A 21,749-nucleotide genomic window follows, 5' to 3' on the forward strand; every position below is an offset into this window, starting at 1 on the left:
ATTACATGAATATAAGACTACCAGATAATCCAACATGTAATCATGTATGGGTATCTTATACTAATTTCTTTTAGAGCAGATAATAGTCATCTACCTAAATAATATAAAAATAACTGCGATTGGTCTAGTAGCACTGATACTTAAAAAAGCAATCTGTCTGTACTTAGGAATGCTGGAATAAAAAACGGTATAAGTCTCTTAAATTTTTCTCTTTCAAGATTGTTTTGGTTCTTCTTTGTCTTCAGAATGTTCATGATAATTTTAAACTCTCTTTATACAATTCTCGAAAACCTTTTTGGGATTTATGTGTCAGGTGTGTGGGGGGCAGACTGCATCAAATATATAGAGCATTTGTAGAACAACATATTTACACTTGTTATTCTGTAGTTAACAAGCACAGCTCTTTTTATATGTGTCAGTGGGATCAAATTTTGTCCAACTCTTCTATATCCTTGCTGTTTTTATTCTGTGTGTTCTGTCACAGATGTGTTTGTCTCCCACTATATTTGTGAGTTGCCTATTTTTTAATTTGAGTTTATATAGGTTGAGACTATGTTGTTACTGCATATGAAATTAGAGTTGTGTGTCTTTTCGGTGAAGTAATTTTTCATCATAATTAAATGCTCCTTTTCATCTCTAGTAAGGTTTACTGCATCAAGTCTACTTTGTGTGATGGCTATATTATCGTTATTATAACCATACTAGCTTTCTTCTATTTAGTGTTTGTATAGTATTTCTTTTACTCTATCTTTCTGAATCCTTAAGCTATAGTAGTTTTTCTTCTAATTAGCAAATCACTGGCTTAGGTTGTGTACAAAGTCCATTGTGATGATTGTTTAAATGGGAAGATTTAATTTTCTTACATACTGTAGGTGGTACTGTATTTGTATTGAAATTTGACATCTTCCTTTATATTTCCCATTTCCCATTTTATTACCTTCTTTTGGATTAGTTATATTAGCATTCTGTCTTTTCATTATCTTGCCAGTAATACACTCTTTTGCTATTATTTTGTTATTCATAAAAATCTTATGTTATTAATGCTTTGTATATACTAACATATTTACCACAATATAAGAACCTCATTCCACATTAACATAGTTTATCCCCACAAATATTTTATGTTATTATTGTGTGATTTATTCTGACAACTATTTTAAGTTATGCTTGTTTATCATCAATATTCATTTATATTTACCAACTGTTGCTGTTTATTCTTTCCTGTATTTTTACGAGGCTTCACTGTGTTAGCCAGTATGGTCTTGATCTCCTGACCTCGTGATCTGCCCACCTCAGCCTCCCAAAATGCTGGGATTACAGGCGTGAGCCTCCGTGCCTGGCCCTAAACTAATTTATTAGTCTCAATAGTGTTTTGTAGATTTTTTTAGGATTTCCTACATATACTATCATAACTTCTGCCAAGATAGATTTACTTTTTCATTTTTAATCTTTACTTATTTGTATTGATTGATTATATTTGTTATGATCTCTATTACAATGGTGTATAGAGGTTTAAAAAGTATATATATTGCCTTGTTCCTGATCTTAAGTAGAGAACATTTGCCTTCTATCCTTGCATGTACTGTTAGTGGTATGTTTTTTGATGAGTACTTTATCATACTGAGGAATTATTCTGAAATCTTTTTTATGTCTAGTTTGCTGAGCATTTTTTTCATTAAAAGTGTTGGATTTTGTCAAATACTTTTTCTTAAATATGTATTTATACACATATACACATATATTTTATAATATAAAATATATATTTATTTTGCATATATGTGTATATATATATTTTGCATTGCCAGAATAAATCTCACTTTGTAATAATGTTTTTATGTGGTTATATAGTACTGTATTAAGTTTGATAATTTTTTTCTTAAATGTTTTTGCTTCCCTGTTTGAGAGACATTGGTTTTTAATTTTTAATCATTTTCAAAAGTTTGTTGTGTCAGGACTTTAGTATTAAGGCTAAGCTGATCTGATACAGTGAGTTCAGAAGTGAGCATGGTTCTCCTCACTCTTTTTAAATATTAAACTTCATGTAAGATTGATATCATTTGCTCTTTAAATATGTTTTAAGGAATTTGCCAGTGAAGATATTTTGTTCTGGCATTTTCATTATAAATGGGCTTTCAATTATTAACTCAACTTCTTTAATAGCTAAAGGACTATTCAGGTTTTCTATTTCTTTTTTGTGTCAGTTGTAGTTCGAGTTTTTGAGAAATTTCTCTATTCATGTTACTGAATTTATTGACATACAGTCGTTCATAATATTCTCTTATTTGTATTTTTAATAATTCTAGGCTCTGTAGTGCTGTCCTTTCTTTAGGTAATTATATTTTCTGTTACTTTTCTTGACCAGTGCTGTGGGATGTTTATCAATTTTATTAATCCCTTCAGCGAGCAAATTTCTGGGTACATTGATTTTCTCTAGGTTTTATTGGTTTTCAGTTTAGATTTCATTTGTTTTCACTCTAATATTTATTATTTTCCTCTTTATGTGATTTTTGGCAATTTAAAATTTTGAAAGATCTGGAAATGGTATGGATAATTTATTGCAGGAGCAATAAAAAAGGCAAAAACATCAATTAGGATATTAGTTATGGTAATACTTGCTGTTAGAGATGATGGCCCAAATAAGGCAGTACAATGGAGATAGACATGAGGGAATAAATTTGAGTCATTATGTTCCAGAATCAGAATTAAGAAGACTTGATGAAGGATTGGGGAGAGGGTGTTAGCAGTGGCAAATCCTTATGGGTGTGCAGCAACCTCAATTCTTGCCTTCTTAGATGAAAGAATTTGACTGAAGGGCATAAGGCAGATGAAGAGACTAAGGCAAGTTTTATAGCAAGAGTGAAAGTTTATTTAAAAGCGTTGGAGCAGAAATGAAAGGAAAGTATACTTGGAAGAGGATCAAGCAAGTGACTTGTGAGATCAAATGCACGGTTTGACGTTTGGACTGGGGTTTTATATGTTGGCATACTTCTAAGGTCTTGCGTCCCTTCTTTCCTGATTATTTGTTTGAGGTGAGCTGTCCACATGTGCAGTGGCATGCTAACACTTGGGAGAGGAGCATGCACAGTGTGTTTACTGGAATTATATGCAATGCTCACTTGAGTTTTTCTTCCTTTACCAGTCTAGCATTCCTAGAGGAAAGTCATATACCAGTTAAACTCTTGTCATTTTGTCTCATAGTGCATGTGCTTGAGCCCACTCACCCAACTCCTGAGATCTTACTGGGAAGCTGCTGATCACTAGTTTCAGGGTTTTTTTTTTTTTTTTTTTTTTTTTTTTTTTTTTTTTTTATTGGGAGACTGCCTTTTCCTGGCACCGGCTGAGATCAATTATTATTTTAGAGAGACAATTAACAACTTTGCCCGACCATCACCTGATAGTCGCCTGACATTCCTGGTGGTGGCGGGGAGCCCTCTCCTGCCCTGCTCATGTCTGTCTACTGTAACAAGGGTAGGCTAAGATCAATTTTTGATCAACATATCAGATTACTCTACAGATGGTGGTACTGTTAACTAAAACAAGAAGTACTGGACAAGAAAGTTTTTGAGAAGCATAATCATTTCTGTTTTGTATATTTTAAGTTTGAGGCTCCTGTGTAACATTTAAGTGGCCATATATAGTAAATAAGAAGATAAATGGATTTGGATATTTGTAAAGGTGTCTGAGCTAGAAATTATGATTTTAGAATCAGCAGTTTATAGTGCAAGCTATTCTTTTTGGGTACAAGATAAAATTGATATACTTGATATACTATTGATATTTTTATCTTATTTTAATTTCTACTTCTGCATGTTTTATAATGCAAATGCAGTGTTATTCTAATAGGCATGCATAATGCATTAAACAAATATTTATTGTATAAGCCTTCTCAAAAATATTTTTTCAGAGGGCTTGAGATCAAAATGTTTGGAAAACTTCACATCTTTCATAAAATCTATTTAAGTAACAAATGTAGAAGAGCAAGAATTGAGCCCTGTGTAACATCAACATTTAATAAAAGAGTAAAGAAGGAAGATTTTAGCCAGGAATATGAGGTGATACAAATAGGAAGAAGACCAGAAAAGAAAATTGTCACTGATTTTTAGAAATCAAAAATGAGGGGTGGTTAGGAATTCCAAATACTCAAAGAGCTTATTAAGAGGAGAGTTAAAAAGTTGCGCTAAGTCGTTGCGCTAAGTAGAATTTATGGAAGGGATCTCACTCTTTGAGAACTATGGAAGGGATCACTAATGTCCTTGGAGGAAAAGTGTTATTGTAGGGATGAGTCAGATTTCAAGATGGTGGGAATAAATGGGGTGTGAGAAAGTTGAGAGGCTATGAGTTTAGGTTACTTTAACAAGTGGCTTGGTTTTAAGGAGGATAATGAAAAAAGTGACGAGAAAGAGGAGGCTCAAATTGTTATTACTGGAAGAAAAGTCTTGATTATTTTGTGTACTTTTGTGGTTATATGCCAAGAGGAAAGGAGTAGTAGAGAAGATGAGATTGAAGACTAAGGAAAATAAAGGAGTCAATGATAAGCGAGGTCCTCAAATCAGCAGAAAATGAAATTCAGTGCATGAGTCTATGCATTTACTTTTGATGAATGGAGGACCTGAGATAAGACAGGGAAATAAGAATTGCTGCATATTCAGGTGCTATCATAACACAAAAATTATCAGTTGGATACAAAATACATTTCAGTTTTGTGTATCAGAGGTAACACCTCCAACAAAGTAACACAAAAAGATAAACTAAAGGAATGAGAGAACACATCTGGTAAAGACGAGCTAAAAGAGAGCAAAAATTGCAGTAATAGAATTCAAGTCACAAATATTCCATAATTGATTCCCTATATTTTATTCTCAATCAACAACCAAAGAGATCCTATTAAAAGCCAAATTATATCTGGGCATGGTGGCACATACCTGTAATTACAGCACTTTTGGAGGCCAAGGCGGACAGATTGCTTGAGCTCAGGAGTTCAAGACCAGCCTGGGCAACATGACGAAAGCCTGTCTCTACCAAAAAACACAAACAAACAAACAAACAAAAAAACCCCACAAAAATTAGCTGAGCATGGTGGTGCCTGCTTGTAGTCTCAGCTACTTGGGAGGCAGAGGCGGGTGGATCACCTAAGCCAAGGAGGTTGAGGCTGCAGTGAGCTGTGATGGTGCCACTGCACTCCAGCCTATGTGACAGAGTGAGACCCTGTCTCAAAAACAAAAGATATATGAAATGACTACTCTGCTCAGAATCTTCCAATGGCTCCTCATTACTCATCATAAAAGTCAAAGTCATTGCTATAGTCCACAAAGACCTACTGGGTCTGACTCCTTACTCTACTGAACACATCTTATACGACCTGAACCTTCACTTACTCGACTCTACCTGTGCTTTGAAACCACCAGGTATAAGCTCCACAAAGTCCTTTTTATTTGTTGCTTTTACAGCCTGAGATGCTTTCCTCCAGATACCTGCATAGCTTACTCTTACTCAAATATCACTTTCTCAGTGAAGTTTTCTTTGACTAGCCAATTTTATATTGTATTCTACCACCACTCGGAGTGCCCAGTGCCTTTTTCTTTTGCATTTATTCCTCAGTACTTATCACCATCTATAATACCACACATGTTTACCATTATGGGTTTTTTTTTTTTTTTTTTTTTTGTCTTTTTTTTGAGTCAGAGTCTTACACTGTTGCCCAGACTGGCATGCAGTGGTGTGATCTTGGCTCACTGCAACCTCCACCTCCCAGGTTCAAGCGATGCTCCTGCCTCAGCCTCCTGAGTAGCTGGGATTACAGGTGCCCACCACCACGCCTGGCTAATTTTTTGTATTTTTAGTAGAGATAGGGTTTCACTATGTTGGCCAGGCTGGTCTCGAACTCCTGACCTCATGGTCCACCAGCCTCAGCCTCCCAAAGTGCTGGGATGAGCCACAGCACCCGGCCTACCATTATTGTTTTGTTTCTGTCTGTCTTTTTTCACTAGAACATAAACTCCTTCAGGAGAATTTTTGTCTATTTTTTTTCAGTGCTGGATCCCTAGCACCTAAAACAGTGCCTAACACATAACAGGCACCTAAAATATTTGTTGAAATCAAAAATATGTACTGAGTGTAGCACTTTATATTGCAAAATAAAATAATATTTATTTACCTGTAGTTTGAAGACACATCAGCAATAAATGTATGATGCTAATAAAAATACTATTGAATATTTACTATGTGTCAAACATGGTTTTGTATAACTCAGTCCTAACATAGAGTCTATGAAATCATTATTATTATTTTCCCTGCTTTATAAATGGCAATACTGAAGCACAGAAAGATGATATAATCTGTCCTAGGTGGAATAATGAGAACGTCAGCAAATAAGGATTCAGGCCCATATATTCTACTTCCAAGGGCTGCTCCTTAACCATGATTCAGTATTCATTGCTACCTCTTACCTGCCATTACCTACACAGAATCAAGGTCATAAAAATTTTAGTCATTTACAGAAACAAGAGAAGTGAGTGACAGACCATTAGATAGTGTATAAAATCAACTTTAAAATGTAGAGACTTTAAATAATGTAATATAATTCATATTATTGAATTTATATATAATACATATATTTATATATAATACATATACATACATATATAATATATACAATAAATTTATATTTATATATATAATACATATATGTGTATATATACATACACACACACCTCCATGGGAAGAAATAATTTTCTTACTGACATTGTATGAATCTGATAGTTGCCCCGAACCTTTTTGATAATGATAAAATAACCATTATAATGCTGATAATGCTTGCTTACTATATTTCAGGAACTATGCTAAGCAATTTAGATGTATTATCTCATTTAATTCTCAAAACAACTCAGTGAGATAAAAACTATTATTACCCCCTGTCTATAGATGATGGCAATGAATCTTTCGGAGGCTTTGCAGGTTGGCTTGAGTGAATTGCAAGTAAGTGGATTGACAGATGGACCTGAGATGAGAACCTAGGCAGTTTAACTCTAGAGATCACTGTTCTTTGCAGGTTAATAGTGAAATGAAGTATCCTTCAGTAAACATGTTGAGACGGTTATCTATGAAAAGAAATCAGTGTAGTTCCCTAACTCTTGTTATACCTCAAAATAGATTCTGAGAGATCAAGAAAGACAATGTAAAATGTTCAACCATATAAATAGTCAATGAAAATAAAAGTGAATATTTATAAAAGCACTTTCTGAGCTAAAGTACAACAGAAGGATTGCAAAGGAAGAGAATAATAGATGATATAAAATGAAAACTATCTTTATGGTAACAGAAATAAACCAATATGGCAAGTAACAAAATTAAAAAAAAAAAAAAAGCTGTATCAAGGAGTTAATAAATCAATTAAAAATGGTAAGAAATACTATGAATTTAATCGATAAATACACAGAAACCTGATTAGTTTACATGCTAACAAACATGGAAAACATTCTAAACAAAATGTTTACCTTAATGGTACAACTTAAATGAATAAAAAATGATAAAGTAATCAATAAATGGTAAATGATCCAAAAAATTTATTTTTAATCATGTTATGAATATGTTAAAAGATAAATGTATAACTATATGTAATACTACATATAACTATGTAACTGTGTATATGTGGATAAAAGATGAAATAGAAGGCTTATAATAAAGAGCAAAAGTCTTTTGACTATTCTTCCCCAACTTTTTCTATTCATGAGAGACAAGGCACTATTAAGCATTTATATTTGGACTAATCAACTCTTCACAGCTCATATAGTATTGCAATGACATATAAAAATAAAGGAAGATACTGAAGCACAGAGATGTCATTTGGACCCTCCTCTGTCCTTCCACCCAGAATCTCTATTTTGTTTCTTCTATGGTTAACTTCTGCAGCTTAACACAGTTATTATTAACCATAGAGCCAAGCAGTGAATTTAGATTATGCTTCATATTCTATGGGTTGGATATCATGACCACTGTCCTACTTGATGGGAAATGTTCTTAGCTTCAAATACAAATGGGTCCTCCCTTTAGCTAATTCCTTTATCCTATGAAGTTTTTGTTTCATTTGTTTTGTGTTCAAAATTGCACTATGCATTTGATCAATTTGCCTTTTGTGTTGTTGCTGTTGTCTTCTGATTTATTTAATTTTTGCTCCCAGAATCCTCATTCTAGAGTCTCCATCCTCCTGCTCGAAATTTCTCTCTAGGATTTCAAAGAGGGCTCTTCATCCTGGGACGTCCCTTAACACTTGCTCTTCTGTGAAAACCATTTGCTTCCTGAATTTCCTCTTTCTTGGTAGACTTTGTTTTGCTAACAAGGATATGTGAGTGGTAAATTTTCCAAGTTCTTCCAAATTCTGAAAATTTCTTAAACTGTCTTATACTTGATTGATGGTTTACCTATATATAAAATTTCAGGACCCATATCATTTTCTCAAAGACTATTGACAGTATTTCTCCCTTGTCTTCAAACATCCAGTATTGCTGATGGGAATTCTGATACCATTCTATTTCCTATTCCTTTCTCTAGGACCCAACCTTTTCTTTCTGGAAACTTTTAGTATATTTTCTTTAGCTTTGTTATGTGGAAATTTCATAATGATTTTTATCTTGGTAGTTTCTTTTTCCATTCATTGTATTAATATGCAATGACTTGTCCATTCTGGGAATTTGTCTTCTATTATTTTTGCAACTTTATTCCCCTCCATATTTTGTTCTTTTTTTTCTAGAACCCTTAATTTATCTCATGTTTTTTATTTCATGTGTTTTATCTCTCTAACATTTAATCTCATGTGTTTTATCTCTTGGTTTTTCATACATCCTTTCTTTTAAATTATTGGGAGAACCCACTCCCGATGGTTACGTGGGTTCTTTTCTATTTCCTAGGTGTCTTGGCTGGTTTGAGAAATAAAGGAAAAGAGTACAAGAGAGAGAAATTTAAAGCTGGGGGTTCGGAGGAGACATCACGTGTCAGCAGGATCCGTGATGTTTCCTGAGCCGTAAAACCAGCAAGTTTTTATTAGTGATTTTCAAAAGGGGAGGGAGTGCATGAATAGGGTGCGGGTCACAGAGATCACATACTTCACAAGGTAATAAAATATCACAAAGCAAGTGGAGGCAGGGTGATATCATAGGACCACAGGATGAGGCGAAATTAAAATTGCTAATGAAGTTTCAGGCATGCATTGTCATTGATAATATCTTATGGGGAGACAGGGTTTGAGAGCAGACAACCTGTCTAACCAAAATTTATTAGGTGGAAATTTTCCTCCTCCTAATAAGCCTGGGAGTGCTATAGGAGACCGGGCCTTATTTCATCAGTTCGGCTTCGACAATAAAAGATGGCAAGCTTTAAGGCATGCTTTAACCTACCCTCAGGGTGCATTCTCTTTCTCAGGGATGTTCCTTGCTGAGAAAAAGAATTCAGCGATATTTCTCCTATTTGCTTTTGAAAGAGGAGAAATATGGTTCTGTTCCATCCGGCTCACCGGCGGCCAGAAGTCTTATCTCTGGTGTTCCCTGAACATTGCTGTTTTCCTGTTCTTTTTTCAAGATGCCCAGATTTCATATTGTTCAAACGCACATGCTCTACAATTTGTGCAGTTGATGCAATCATCACAGGGTCCTGAGGCGACATACATCCTCCTCAGTTTACAAAGAATATGACACCATTAAGAGATTAAAGACAAGACAGGCATAGGAAATCACAGGGGTATTGATTGGGGAAGTGATAAGTGTCCATGAAATCTTCACAATTTATGTTCAGAGATTGCACTAAAGATAGGCATAAGAAATTATGAAAGTATTAATTTGGGGAACTAATAAATGTCCATGAAATCTTCACAATTTATGTTCTTCTGCCGTGGCTTCAGCTGGTCCCTCCGTTAGGGGTCCCTGACTTCCCACTACATTAAATCCTTCTTTTATTGAGATAATTTTACCATTAATTTTAAAAGCTCTTTTAATTTTGACATCTGAACCCTAATTAGAGGTTATTTTAAGGTTTCTTTAAGATATTTCCTGGAAGTATCTCTTACTCTTCTAACATTAATTCTTCTCTATGTTGATTTTAGCCTTTCTCTTTAATGTTATAGTTTTTATTTTAATAGTTTAGTGTTCCTTGATTAGCCATATATAGGGGAATAAACAAAAACGAGGCATGAGAATGGATGATTGGGGTGTGTGTTTGTGTATGCATATGTGGGAGGTGTTTTTGAGTGAACAACTGGAGAACCAGTCATTAGGATAGCGAAAATCTACCTGCCAGAATGCGAAAGGCTCTTTGCAGGTCAGCAACACCTGTCTGTTTCAGATTTGTGGGAAAGTGGTCATTCTGCAAATGGAAAATAAACTTTAAAAAAAAAGACAAATGGTCATCTGTTTTAATTCTATTTCTCACTTCTCTCCTGCCATAGTATCTACCATCTAACCTAGATCTTCTCCTGGGTTCTGCAGAGAAGATCAGCTCCATTCTTGGTTATGGCCCTCCTCCATCTGTGATTTGAGCTACAGCTTCCTCCATTTTGTTTCACTTACTACTCTTTTCCATGTGTACACTTAGCAGCTTCTAGAAATTCATTGTTATCTCCCTTCCTTGAGATTCCTTTTTGCTGTGTGGCTTATGATTCTATTATCTAAATGAATCTCACTATATTATTTCAAATTTGAAACATTTGTAAGAGTACAGGGTTAGGGGCATTATTAAGTCTTTAGATTTTAAAGTGCAGAATTGATATTGTCACTTCTGGGTTACAATTTAGCACCCCTTAAGCTATTTTGCAAATTATACAGTGAGCCCCAACTATTACCACACAGTGATTATAGGAGAGGAGTTTTAAGTATGTTCTAAAATTTTACCAAATAATTTGATTTTTTCCAATGTATCCTAAAAAAAAGACCATAAATATGAAAAAAAGTTTGATCAACACACTTTTCACTGCAGAGTTCAGTGTTAATGTGAAAGGTTATAAGCAGTTTAAGGGCTAGGTAAGTGATATTCCATCTCTATAGAATAGTTTGTAGATATTAAAATGCTTTAGAAAAGTTTAGAATCACTATAGCACAAGTAGAAATACTTGTGCTATAATATTAAATATATAAATAGGATATAGAGTTACAGTGGAATCTCAGTTATTTTAAATTTGCATAGAAAATTATATTAAAATGCTAATAGTAAGACAGTGGTATTGGAAGTGATTTACTCATTAAAAAGAAACATTCTATATCATATTTTTGTCTTTCATAAAACCACATATTTTATGAACTTCCAAAGGGAAATAAATTTATGAAATAGCAATAACAACAAAAAAAGACTAAGAGAACATACCCACATACCCCCACCCATTCCCACCCACATACACATTCACATTACCAGAACCAAAAGGAACTCATTCTCATTTATTCTGACATCTACTGTTTTTTACCATCTCATCTACTTTTGTCAACGAAGTTGAAATATTGCCTTGATAATTTTGTCCCTAGTTTCTGCTAGAGTGAGTGCTTACTGAATAGAGAAAGTAAGGAAAATGAGTAAAAGTATTCAGAAAATGCAGCAACTATAATTGAGTATCTCATCTTCTTTTTCATGTTTTTCAAAATGGTAGCATAATAATTTTTAAAAACATCCTATATTAGTTGAAAATCAATCTTAACATTTATCTATAAAAATATCAAATGAAAATTGAATCACAATCTCTTTTTTTAAACCTTCATGCTTATATTTATTCTTTATAATACTAAATACCTCAGATGGATTCTTATAAGGAAGACATTTGTGTTAATATAAGAATTCTGGGTTGGGTGCAGTGGCTCACGCCTGTTATTCCAGCACTTTGGGAGGCTGAGGATGGTGGATCACCTGAGGTCAGGAATTTGAGACCAGCCTGGCCAACATGGTGAAACCCTGTCTCTACTAAAAATACAAAAATTAGCTGGGCGTGGTGGTGGACACCTGCAATCAGCTACTCGGTAGGCTGGGGCAGGAGAATCGCTTGAACCTGGGAGGTGGAGGTTGCAATGAGATGAGATCACGACACTGCACTGCAGCTTGGCCAACAGGAGTGAAACTCCATCCCCCCCCCAAAAAAAAAAATTATCCTGGACCTCGTCATGAATCACCTTAGTAATATCATCAAGAATAAATCAAGAAATACATGTCTTTTGTTCAGTGTGTCCAGCTCTGTAAATATTTCAATATTTCTTCCACTCGAATACCTTTTTAGTTTTTCTGCCAAACTTGTGGTTTTATCTATGGAATTTTCTGTATATGTATAGCAGAAAGTGTTGCAATTTTTATTTCTCTGAGTAAAAAATTCCTGTGGGTTTTATAAAATAGTTTAGTGTACTGCTTAAGAATTAAGAGGAAAAGACAATTAAAAATGCAGTTATAGCAAAAAGTCAGAATACAATTTTCAATCCTTCATATTTTCTGATATGTGGCATGGTATTTCAAAAGTCATGTAACTTCACAATAGTATTTGAATCAAGTTTGTATGTGATTGCTTAAAATCTGTAAATTGTTAAGATCAGTTATTGCACAGGCCTACTTTAGATTAGTTTGGAACATATCCCAGGGTATTTAATCAGGGTATAATCCTTCATAGTGCAATTTCTAAAAGATGTGTTTGTGTGCTTTAAATAAATAGCATTTTTTTGTAGACAAAGTTGCATCTTAAACTCTTTCTTAAAAAAAATTTTGTTAAAAATGTCTCCCTACTGCACTCTTGTATTATCTATAGCTTCAGGCAAATATAATACTAATACTGACTTCAAAAAATGTATTGTAGAGGTCTGCAATGTTTGGTATTAACTGTGCTGAAATGTATGACAATATTCTATTGTAATCTTATATATTTTTCTTTATAACTCATATGAGCAATTTATTTTTTATTTGTAAAATCTGTGGTATAATTTTTAGAACTGCAAATAGACTGGGAGGTGATATTTTAATAAAAATAAATATTTTAACATTGTTATGGTTAATTTTAGTTTCAGTTCGGAGGATGGATTGACTACACTTATAGTTAATTTAAAAATACAAATTTAAAAATATTGTGGTATCAAGGAAATAAGACATAGGAAAAGTTTGGAATTATACAATATTTTAGTAAATGTTAAAAATAGAAAAAAACTATTGAAGCATCACAGACTTAAATGAATACACAGTATTTTAAGAATATTATTTAAAATGCCTATGCTGTTTTGACAGTCACTAATGTAACCTTTTGAATAAACAGGAAGTGAAATTAAATTGTAAAATTCAACTTAATAATAATAAATTGTGTTTCTTTTAATTGATCTGGTAGCAATTCTGCACATATTCAAAATCTGGAACACACCCAAATCTGGCAGTTAGTTCTCATTGACCCATTTTTTGTAACGTTTACAAATGTGAAGCAATCAAAATAAGATTGTGATAATGATTTCTAGAAAATATTCAGATGTAAAATGAAGAGTATCCTTTACCCTTCTATCAGTATTATTGTGCTCCTTTCTGCTTCTTTATTTGGCTTTATTCAATTTTAGAAACTTTGTAATTGTAAATTTGTGTTTTCTGAATGGTTTTTTAAAAACTGCATATTTATCTTAAGTATACCTTGATATTTCTGTAGTAAAGAACCTACTTTATTTTATTTCTTATTATTAATTTTGAGATAGAGTGTCGCTCTATCACCCAGGCTGGAGAACAGTGGTGGGATCTCGGCTTACTGCAACCTCTGCCTTCTGGGTTCAAGTGATTCTCCTGCCTAAGCCTCCCAAGTAGCTGGGATTACAGGCATGCACCACCACACCCGGCTAATTTTTGTTTTTTTAGTAGAGACGAGATTTCATCATGTTGGCCTGGCTGGTCTCGAACTCTTGACCTCAGGTGATCTGCTCCCCTCAGCCTCCCAAAGTGCTGGGATTGCAGGTGTCAGCCACCACACCTGGCTGAAAAGAACCTACTTTAAATGATGAGAAATAAGTTGCTTATTATTAGACTAAGAAATATTTGTTTGATGTAAAATAGTCAAAATTTCATACCAATCTTCACGAATTACATGATTTCAAACTTATCATGGTCTTGTCAGCTAAAGAGACAAAAAAAAAAAACCTTCCTGCCACACACATGCCCCCTGTCCCCACTCAGGGTTCTGGGCAGAAGAGACTCAGTGTCACTGACTGTTCATGAAGGTCCTGGCCCTGGAGTATTACACCTTTTAATGTTATCCTTGATATGTCCACGTTCAAACAGTCAGGACTTCTGAGGGACCATCTCAGTAATAGATTTTGTAACATATACCCTTATTTGGCTAGCACTTAAATTCAAGTTGCTTTCCATAAACCCCTTATTTTGATATAGGCTTATGCAATGAATTGTTCATCTTGTTTGACATCTTGGTAGATGAGAATTCCATAATACTGCTTATAATGCTTTGTGTAGATGTTATACCTAACTGCTTTTTTGAACCTAGTACACTTCATTTTGTGACTGGGAGTCTAAATAAATCAATTAACCTTCATGAATTTTAAATTTTTTATAGCAATTATTTCTCCTCAGTCTTAATTTTTCCTATATTATAATTCATTTGAGTTTTCTCACCTGGAAAGCAGTTCTTAATTCATCTGCAGTATTTTCCTTTTAAAAAAAGTATTACTTTTTTCCTTTTTCTTATTTTAGCTTCATCTTATTCTATGGCTATAGTTACAGCTTTTCCTTATTTATCTGAATATTTTCAGTAGTTCATTTTCTTCATTTGACCTACTAAACAATGCTTCTTTTACTATTTTCTGTTGCTTCTCAATTAACATATCTACGATTTATTCATCCTGATACAATATTTTTGAGTCCTTGTTGATTGAGTCAGTATTTGTGAAAAGGAAGCCTAGAGTTTGGTAATTAGCTTTTCCTGTGGAGGTAGTTCCTGAAGTACATACAAACACAAAACACCTGAAGTGCCTTTGGAGGCATGCAACTGAGGCAGCGATGTAAAATCACAGCACAAAGAAACAGAGGTACTGAGGATATTTGAAAAGATGGCTCATGGGGCTCTTAGCACCTATCTCTGCCCCGTGACAGCTAGTCATTGCTGCTATTATTATTTTTATTATGATAATCGTCCTCATTATTACATTCATTTTAAAGGTCATCAAATGGAGAACAGATATATAGGTTTAAGTGGTGCTACATCTTATAATTTATCAGTGGATATGTTGATAAATGATGGTTCCCAAATAGCTCTCCTTGGGAAACATTACATTGGAGTGGTCACATATGAATAAACTCAGAGTCACATTTATTGCTTTAGTAAATATGTGCATGGAAAATTATATTTTATAGCATAAATAAGCTTAAGGTTAGTTTATTGCTAAGAAACTAGAGAAAATATACAGATTGACCTTTTTTGTGGGCCTACTTTTTTGTTTGTTTCTTCTATATGAATATTTTTAATATTGCCTTTAATTGTGGGTGATTTTTGAAAAGACAGACTTTTTAAAAATACTCGCAAGTACTGAGGTTTATGTATATATATATTGATTCTGTAGTTCTGGGTAACATTTTTCTTTTTTCTTTTATTTCCTGGTAACATTTTTCTAATCAGTTAACTACCTTGCTTAGAACATTTTTGCTAACACTCCAGAGTCAATTATAAAAATATGACAGATATATGGTAAAAGGAAACACAGAATCATCAAATTAGAAATGCTGAGAAAAAACTCTATTCTGGCTGCCCAGAGGTTCTCTAGTCTCAGACAAGTCCCTGTCTAGGCATTCATATATTTGACTGTGACTTGTGGGAGGACCATTTTCTCAAGAAATTTGCAAGGATAAATATGAAAATGAATACTGTTCTTTTTTCCTTAAATATATTTTAAGATACTGAAAAATTATTTCCAAGAGGGCATAAAAATTTATATTGTTCTTTCTTCTTCAAATAGGTTATGTGGGTATGCAATTTATGTCGAAAGCAACAAGAAATCTTAACCAAATCTGGGGCATGGTTCTTTGGAAGCGGCCCTCAACAGACAAGTCAGGATGGAACCCTGAGTGATACAGCTACAGGTGCTGGCTCTGAGGTACCAAGAGAAAAGAAAGCACGACTCCAAGAGCGATCGCGGTCTCAGACACCCTTGAGCACAGCAGCTGCCTCCTCCCAGGACACTGCTCCTCCCAGCGCACCACCAGACAGGAGCAAAGGGGCTGAGCCCTCACAGCAAGCCTTGGGGCCTGAACAGAAGCAGGCTTCATCCAGGTCTAGAAGTGAACCTCCTAGAGAGAGGTAATAGTTCTTTCACCCTGTAAGCAAAAGGCAAGATTTTGCTAGGAGAGCAAACCCGTTTTCAAGAATTTAACTTCTATTAATGGAAGGAATATGTGGAAGTACTAATTCTCAGATCCCACATGGAAAAACAACAGGCCTGAGGGGTGTTGTCTATCTCTAGAATGTACTCCTTAGGAGACCTTTGTTGAAAGCGTTTCTTTCATATCAAGCACAGATGTAAACACGAACTAAGTCACCCACCTGAGCTACCAACTTCCAACAGTGAACTCAGAACAGCTCTTAGATCATGTTTCATTTATAAACCTAGCCCTTTAATTAAAAGTGTGCTCTGAGAGGATGTGATGGGGGAATCTGACCTATCAGAAAGTATGTGGACACATCAGAGAAGCCTTCTTTAAGGACATTTCTTTTATGCTGAGCTCTAAAGAGTGACTTTGGAATTAACCACGAGAAGGGTAGGATGGGTGCTCCAGGTATCTTGCACAGGCACATGGCCTGAAGGAACAAGCCCAAGGTGAGGGCCTCCTAAAGGATAGCTGCTGGCTACAGTGCAAGTAGCAGAGGGAATGTTGGGGAGAAAAGGCTGGTGAGGTAGTGAAGGGACAGGTTACATCTGATAGCTTTTATTGTAGGTGAAAGGGAAACCACTGAATATTTAAACAGAGACTAATATGATCAGATTATTTACTTTGATTGATTGATTCATTCAAAAATGTATTCATGGGCAAACATGAAGCTAAGCACTGGGAAAAAGTGTTGACAAGGAAGACAGGCTCACGAGGCTCGTGGTTTGGGGGCCAGGACCTAGACTGGGCTTGTTGTTTTTATATGTATAACCATAACTTGGAGAAAGGAGGCTCCAAGGAACGCTTCTGAACCTCTTTTCAAGCAAAGCCCATACAGTAAAAGATCAAGGACCTCAAAGTTAAACAGGTCTGGATTCTAGTCCTGGCTCTGCCACAATAGTCAGTAAAAACTCACTTGCAGGGTTGTGGCAGGTATTAAAAGAGAACATGTGTTCTTCCCAAGCTGGCACAGGGTAGACTTTCAGTGAATGTAGCTATTATTCAAGCCAGCAGTCATTGTGTATTTACTACAGATAAACACTGTGCCAGGAACCAGAGGGTATAAAGATGATTAGAACATACATGGTTGCTTTTCTGACAAATCCTAGGGAAGAGACCACACACTATCCTAGGGAAGACAGACACCAAGGCAATTAACCAGGATGCTAATTTGATCAAAGCTAGGCAATACGTATAGTATTTTGAGAGCCCTAGGAAAGAGGAAGTGACTTCTGAATTAAGCTTTATAAGATACTCAGGAGTTGCAGGGGAGCTACACAGCATATAAGAGGGCAGTACGAGAGAATGAGTGTAACTAAGCTATTTGGAGAAAGGATAGAAAGGACACCAGAGATATCTCGGGGAAGGTAGAATTAATAGCATTTGGTGACAAATTGTTGTGGGAGAAGAAGAGACCAAAATACTGAAGATGCAGTTTGGAACTGGTTGGAAGATATCTTTAAATAAGATAGAGAATTTGGAGCTGTAAAGTTTCTAAAGAAAAGAGTTCTGTTTTTGACATATAGTGAACAACTACAAAAATTTCAAGAACGAGGGCTGAATAGAGACTTTTTGTTCTGACTTTTTAGTTAAAATTTGAAGAAGACTGATAGGGAGGAATACTTTTACTAATGATACAAATTCATAGGAAAGCAATGAGGAATTGGGAGGTACGGGAGCAGGAAGAGAGATGGCCGGTGTAAAGAGCTGGCCAACTTCAGGGAGAAGCAAGATTGAAAGAGACACTCTGTTTATTTGTTCTAAATTACTGAAAAATTCTTGACCATATTTTGTACACTGTCAAGGAGTTAGAAACAGAAAATTAAAGGTAGAGATGAGAAAAAGTATAATTAGTAGAACAAAGAATCAGAGACACTGGAGAACTCCTTCCATTTGCACGACACTCTACCCTTTCATAAAACATCTTCACAGATGGTGTCTCTCTAATCCTCACATGAACCCTGCAAGGTATTTATCAACATTTCAAGAAAAGTAAATTGATTCAATGTAAACTTCTAACAAGAGCAACTACGCTTCAGTGAGCTGCTAAATGTAGTACAATCATCACACTCTTATGAAAACTGTATTTGGTAATAATTAGTATGTGTTCCCATTAGATCCCTTACATTGTAAAATTCCAACTCCTTTACAGTTCCACCTTCAGATCCAAATCCCTATAACTAATTATTGTAACTGAAATGATTTAAGACTGGAATGAGAAGAAAACATGTTTTTTATGTCTATAAGTTTATAAATTGCTCTCCTTGACGTTTCTTTGTATACCATAGAAAGAAGACCCCAGGGCTTTCCGAGCAGAATGGCAAAGGAGCCCTTGAGAGTGAGCGGAAACGCGTGCCAAAGACCTCAGCGCAGCCGGGGGAGGGGGCCGTCGAAGAACGGGAACGTAAAGAAAGGCGGGAAAGCCGAAGGCTTGAGAAAGGGCGATCACAGGATTACCCAGACACGCCGGAAAAAAGGGATGAGGGCAAAGTGGCGGATGAGGAAAAGCAAAGAAAGGAGGAGGAATATCAGACCAGGTATCGCAGCGACCCGAACCTGGCTCGGTACCCGGTGAAACCGCCGCCTGAGGAGCAGCAGATGCGCATGCACGCCCGGGTGTCCCGCGCGAGGCACGAGCGGCGCCACAGCGACGTGGCGCTCCCGCGCACCGAGGCGGGCGCGGCGCTGCCAGAGGGCAAGGTCGGCAAACGCGCGCCGGCGGCGGCCAGGGCCTCGCCGCCGGACTCGCCGCGGGCCTATTCGGCTGAGAGGACTGCGGAGACCAGGGCTCCGGGCGCCAAGCAGCTAACGAACCACAGCCCACCGGCGGCGCCCAGGCATGGGCCGGTTCCCGCAGAAGCCACGGAGCTCAAAGCCCAGGAGCCCCTCAGGAAGCAGAGCCGCCTGGACCCCAGCTCAGCGGTCCTCATGCGGAAGGCCAAGCGCGAGAAGGTGGAGACCATGCTGCGGAACGACTCTCTGAGCTCAGACCAGTCCGAGTCGGTGCGGCCGTCCCCGCCCAAGCCGCACCGGTCCAAGAGGGGAGGAAAGAAGCGGCAGATGTCGGTGAGCAGCTCTGAGGAGGAGGGCGTGTCGACGCCCGAGTACACCAGCTGCGAGGACGTGGAACTGGAGAGCGAGAGCGTCAGCGAGAAAGGTAAGGGGGCGGCGCCGGCCGTGCGGGGACATCAGCCAAGTGCAGAGGCGCGTGTGCTTGGCGAGGTGCTGGGTTCCGCAGTGAGGCTGGGAATGCTGACAGATAAGATAGCCTTACCGCCAGTCTTATGTTTATTAATTTAATTTTATTGATTGATTTGTGGGATTTTAAAACACAACAAGCTCCAAATTTAGGCTGCAAAAGTTCTTGGTGATTTTGTGTCCTGTCATTCTGGTAAATTTGGTATGCAGTCTAATATTTTTAAGATATTATTTTAGAGTAGATTTATTATTCTGTGAAAAACAATTTGTTTGCTAGAAAATGAAAATTATGCCTTATAAAGGAAGTAGATATTTTTAAAAATCACATCAGTTATGTAATACTCCAGTTGCAAAGGTAGGTTTTTTTTTTTTTCAAACTTCAAATTAATCTTTCTCACAATTTGTGAACAGATTACAGCCTATTCTTGAACAACACGGATTTGAACTGCATGAGCCCACTTAGACGTGGATGGTTTTTCAATAAATTTTTTGAGAATTGCAGCAATTTAAAAAATTTGTGGACGCACCAGGTAGCCTGGAAATACTTTAAGAAAATAAGAAAAAGTTAGGTATATGAGGAATGCATACAATATATATAGATAATAGTCTGTTTTATCATTTACTACCATAAAATATACATGAATCTATTATAAAAAGTTAAAATTAATAAAAACTTACACACTTATAGACTATACATGGTGCCATTTGCAGTGGAAAGAAATGTAAACATGTAAACATGCGGTGTTAAATCATAGCTGCACGAAGTTAACTGTAGTGCATACTGTATTACTGTAATAATTTCTTAGCCTCTTCCAGTGAGCGTTACTGTTGCGCGCACCACTTTAAAATGCTCTGTGATGCTTATCATCTCCCTGTGAGCAGTTTCTTTCTCCAGTAAATTGCGTGATATCTTGTGGTTCTCACATAGTTTTTGTGATGTTTAGTGTGATACCATTAACCTTGAGTAATACCGTGAGACCCATACAGAGTGTCATTAGTGACACTAGAAGTGCTCGCAAGAAGCAACGTTATAACATTAGGAAAAAGTTGAATTGCTTGATGTGTACCGCAGATTGAGGTCTGCAGCTGCAGTTGCCCACCATTTCAAGATAAATTCATCCAGTTTGTAAGAACCACTGTTGAAAAAGAAATTTGTGACACCGTTGCTGCAGCTACGCCAGCAGGAGCAAAACCCTTGCACTTTTTGTGAAAAACTTTGATCTCGCCTTAAAAATGCAGCTTTTCTGTGGGTGCAGGATTGCTATAAGAAATGTGTATCTATAGACCCTAATATTAAGAAAAAGCAAAGTCATTATATGACAAGGCAGAAGGATAGTGAAGGACCTACAGCTAGAGAATGTAACGCCGGAAAAGGATGGCTTGATCATTTAAGGAAGAGGTTTGGCTTTCAAAAAATATCAAAAGTAGAAGCAGCTTCTGTGGACCAGCAGAGATGAGTTCTAGATGCCATTGAGAAAATTACCGAGGAGCAAGTATATGTGCCTGAACAAGGTTTTAATGCAAAGTGCTTTATTCTGGAAAAAGAAAAAAAAGTGCCGTAAAGGACATTTAGTAGTAAGGAAGAGAAGCAAGCACTAGTATTTGAGGCAGGAAGGGATAGGCTAGCTATACTGTTTTGTGCAAATGCAGTAAGGGCTGCCTCTGTGTATAACGTTAACACCCTGAGTGTTGAAGGGAAAAAATAAACACCAACTGCCAGCCTTTTTGTTGTACAAGAAGGCCTAGACAGGAGTTCTTTTCCTGGACTAGATACATGGATGTTTTGTCCCTGAAGTCAGGAAGTACATTGCTAGTAAAGGGACTGTCTTTTAAAGTTATTTTTATATTGAACAATGCCCCTAGCTACCCAGAACCCCATGAGTTCAACACGAAAGGTGTTGAAGTGGTCTACTTGCCTCCAAACACAAAGATTCCAGTTTGGCTTCTGGACCTTAAAGGCTAATTTCACATAATACTGTATGGACAAGATTGTAACGCTATGGAAGAGAACCCCAATAAATAGAATATCATGAAAATCTGGAAGGATTACACCATTGAAGATGCCATCGTTGTTATAGAAAAAAAAAAATGAAAGCCGTCATTCTCAAAACAATTCATTCCTTCTAGAGAAAACTGTATCAGATGTTGTGCATGACTTCATAGGCAAATCAAGGAAATCATGAAAGAGATTGTGGATATGATGAAGA

General features: G+C 36.3%; 1 protein-coding gene across 3 annotated transcripts in view; it reads left to right on the plus strand.

Moving 5' to 3' along the window:
* Nucleotides 1–21,749, plus strand: part of RIMS1 (regulating synaptic membrane exocytosis 1) — a 510,553-nt gene that overhangs the window by 263,266 nt on the left and 225,538 nt on the right. For 2 of the 3 annotated variants that reach the window (XM_010371424.2, XM_030929222.1), the window contains 2 exons: nt 15,936–16,276; nt 18,633–19,501. In XM_010371424.2, the coding sequence (XP_010369726.2) occupies nt 15,936–16,276; nt 18,633–19,501 (1,210 nt within the window). Of the gene's footprint in view, nt 1–15,935; nt 16,277–18,632; nt 19,502–21,749 lie in introns of those variants that run through there. The other variant, XM_010371432.2, reaches the window with a different exon arrangement.

The sequence above is a fragment of the Rhinopithecus roxellana genome, chromosome 4, assembly GCF_007565055.1.
Source record: "Rhinopithecus roxellana isolate Shanxi Qingling chromosome 4, ASM756505v1, whole genome shotgun sequence".
Classification (NCBI taxonomy): Eukaryota; Metazoa; Chordata; class Mammalia; order Primates; family Cercopithecidae; genus Rhinopithecus; species Rhinopithecus roxellana.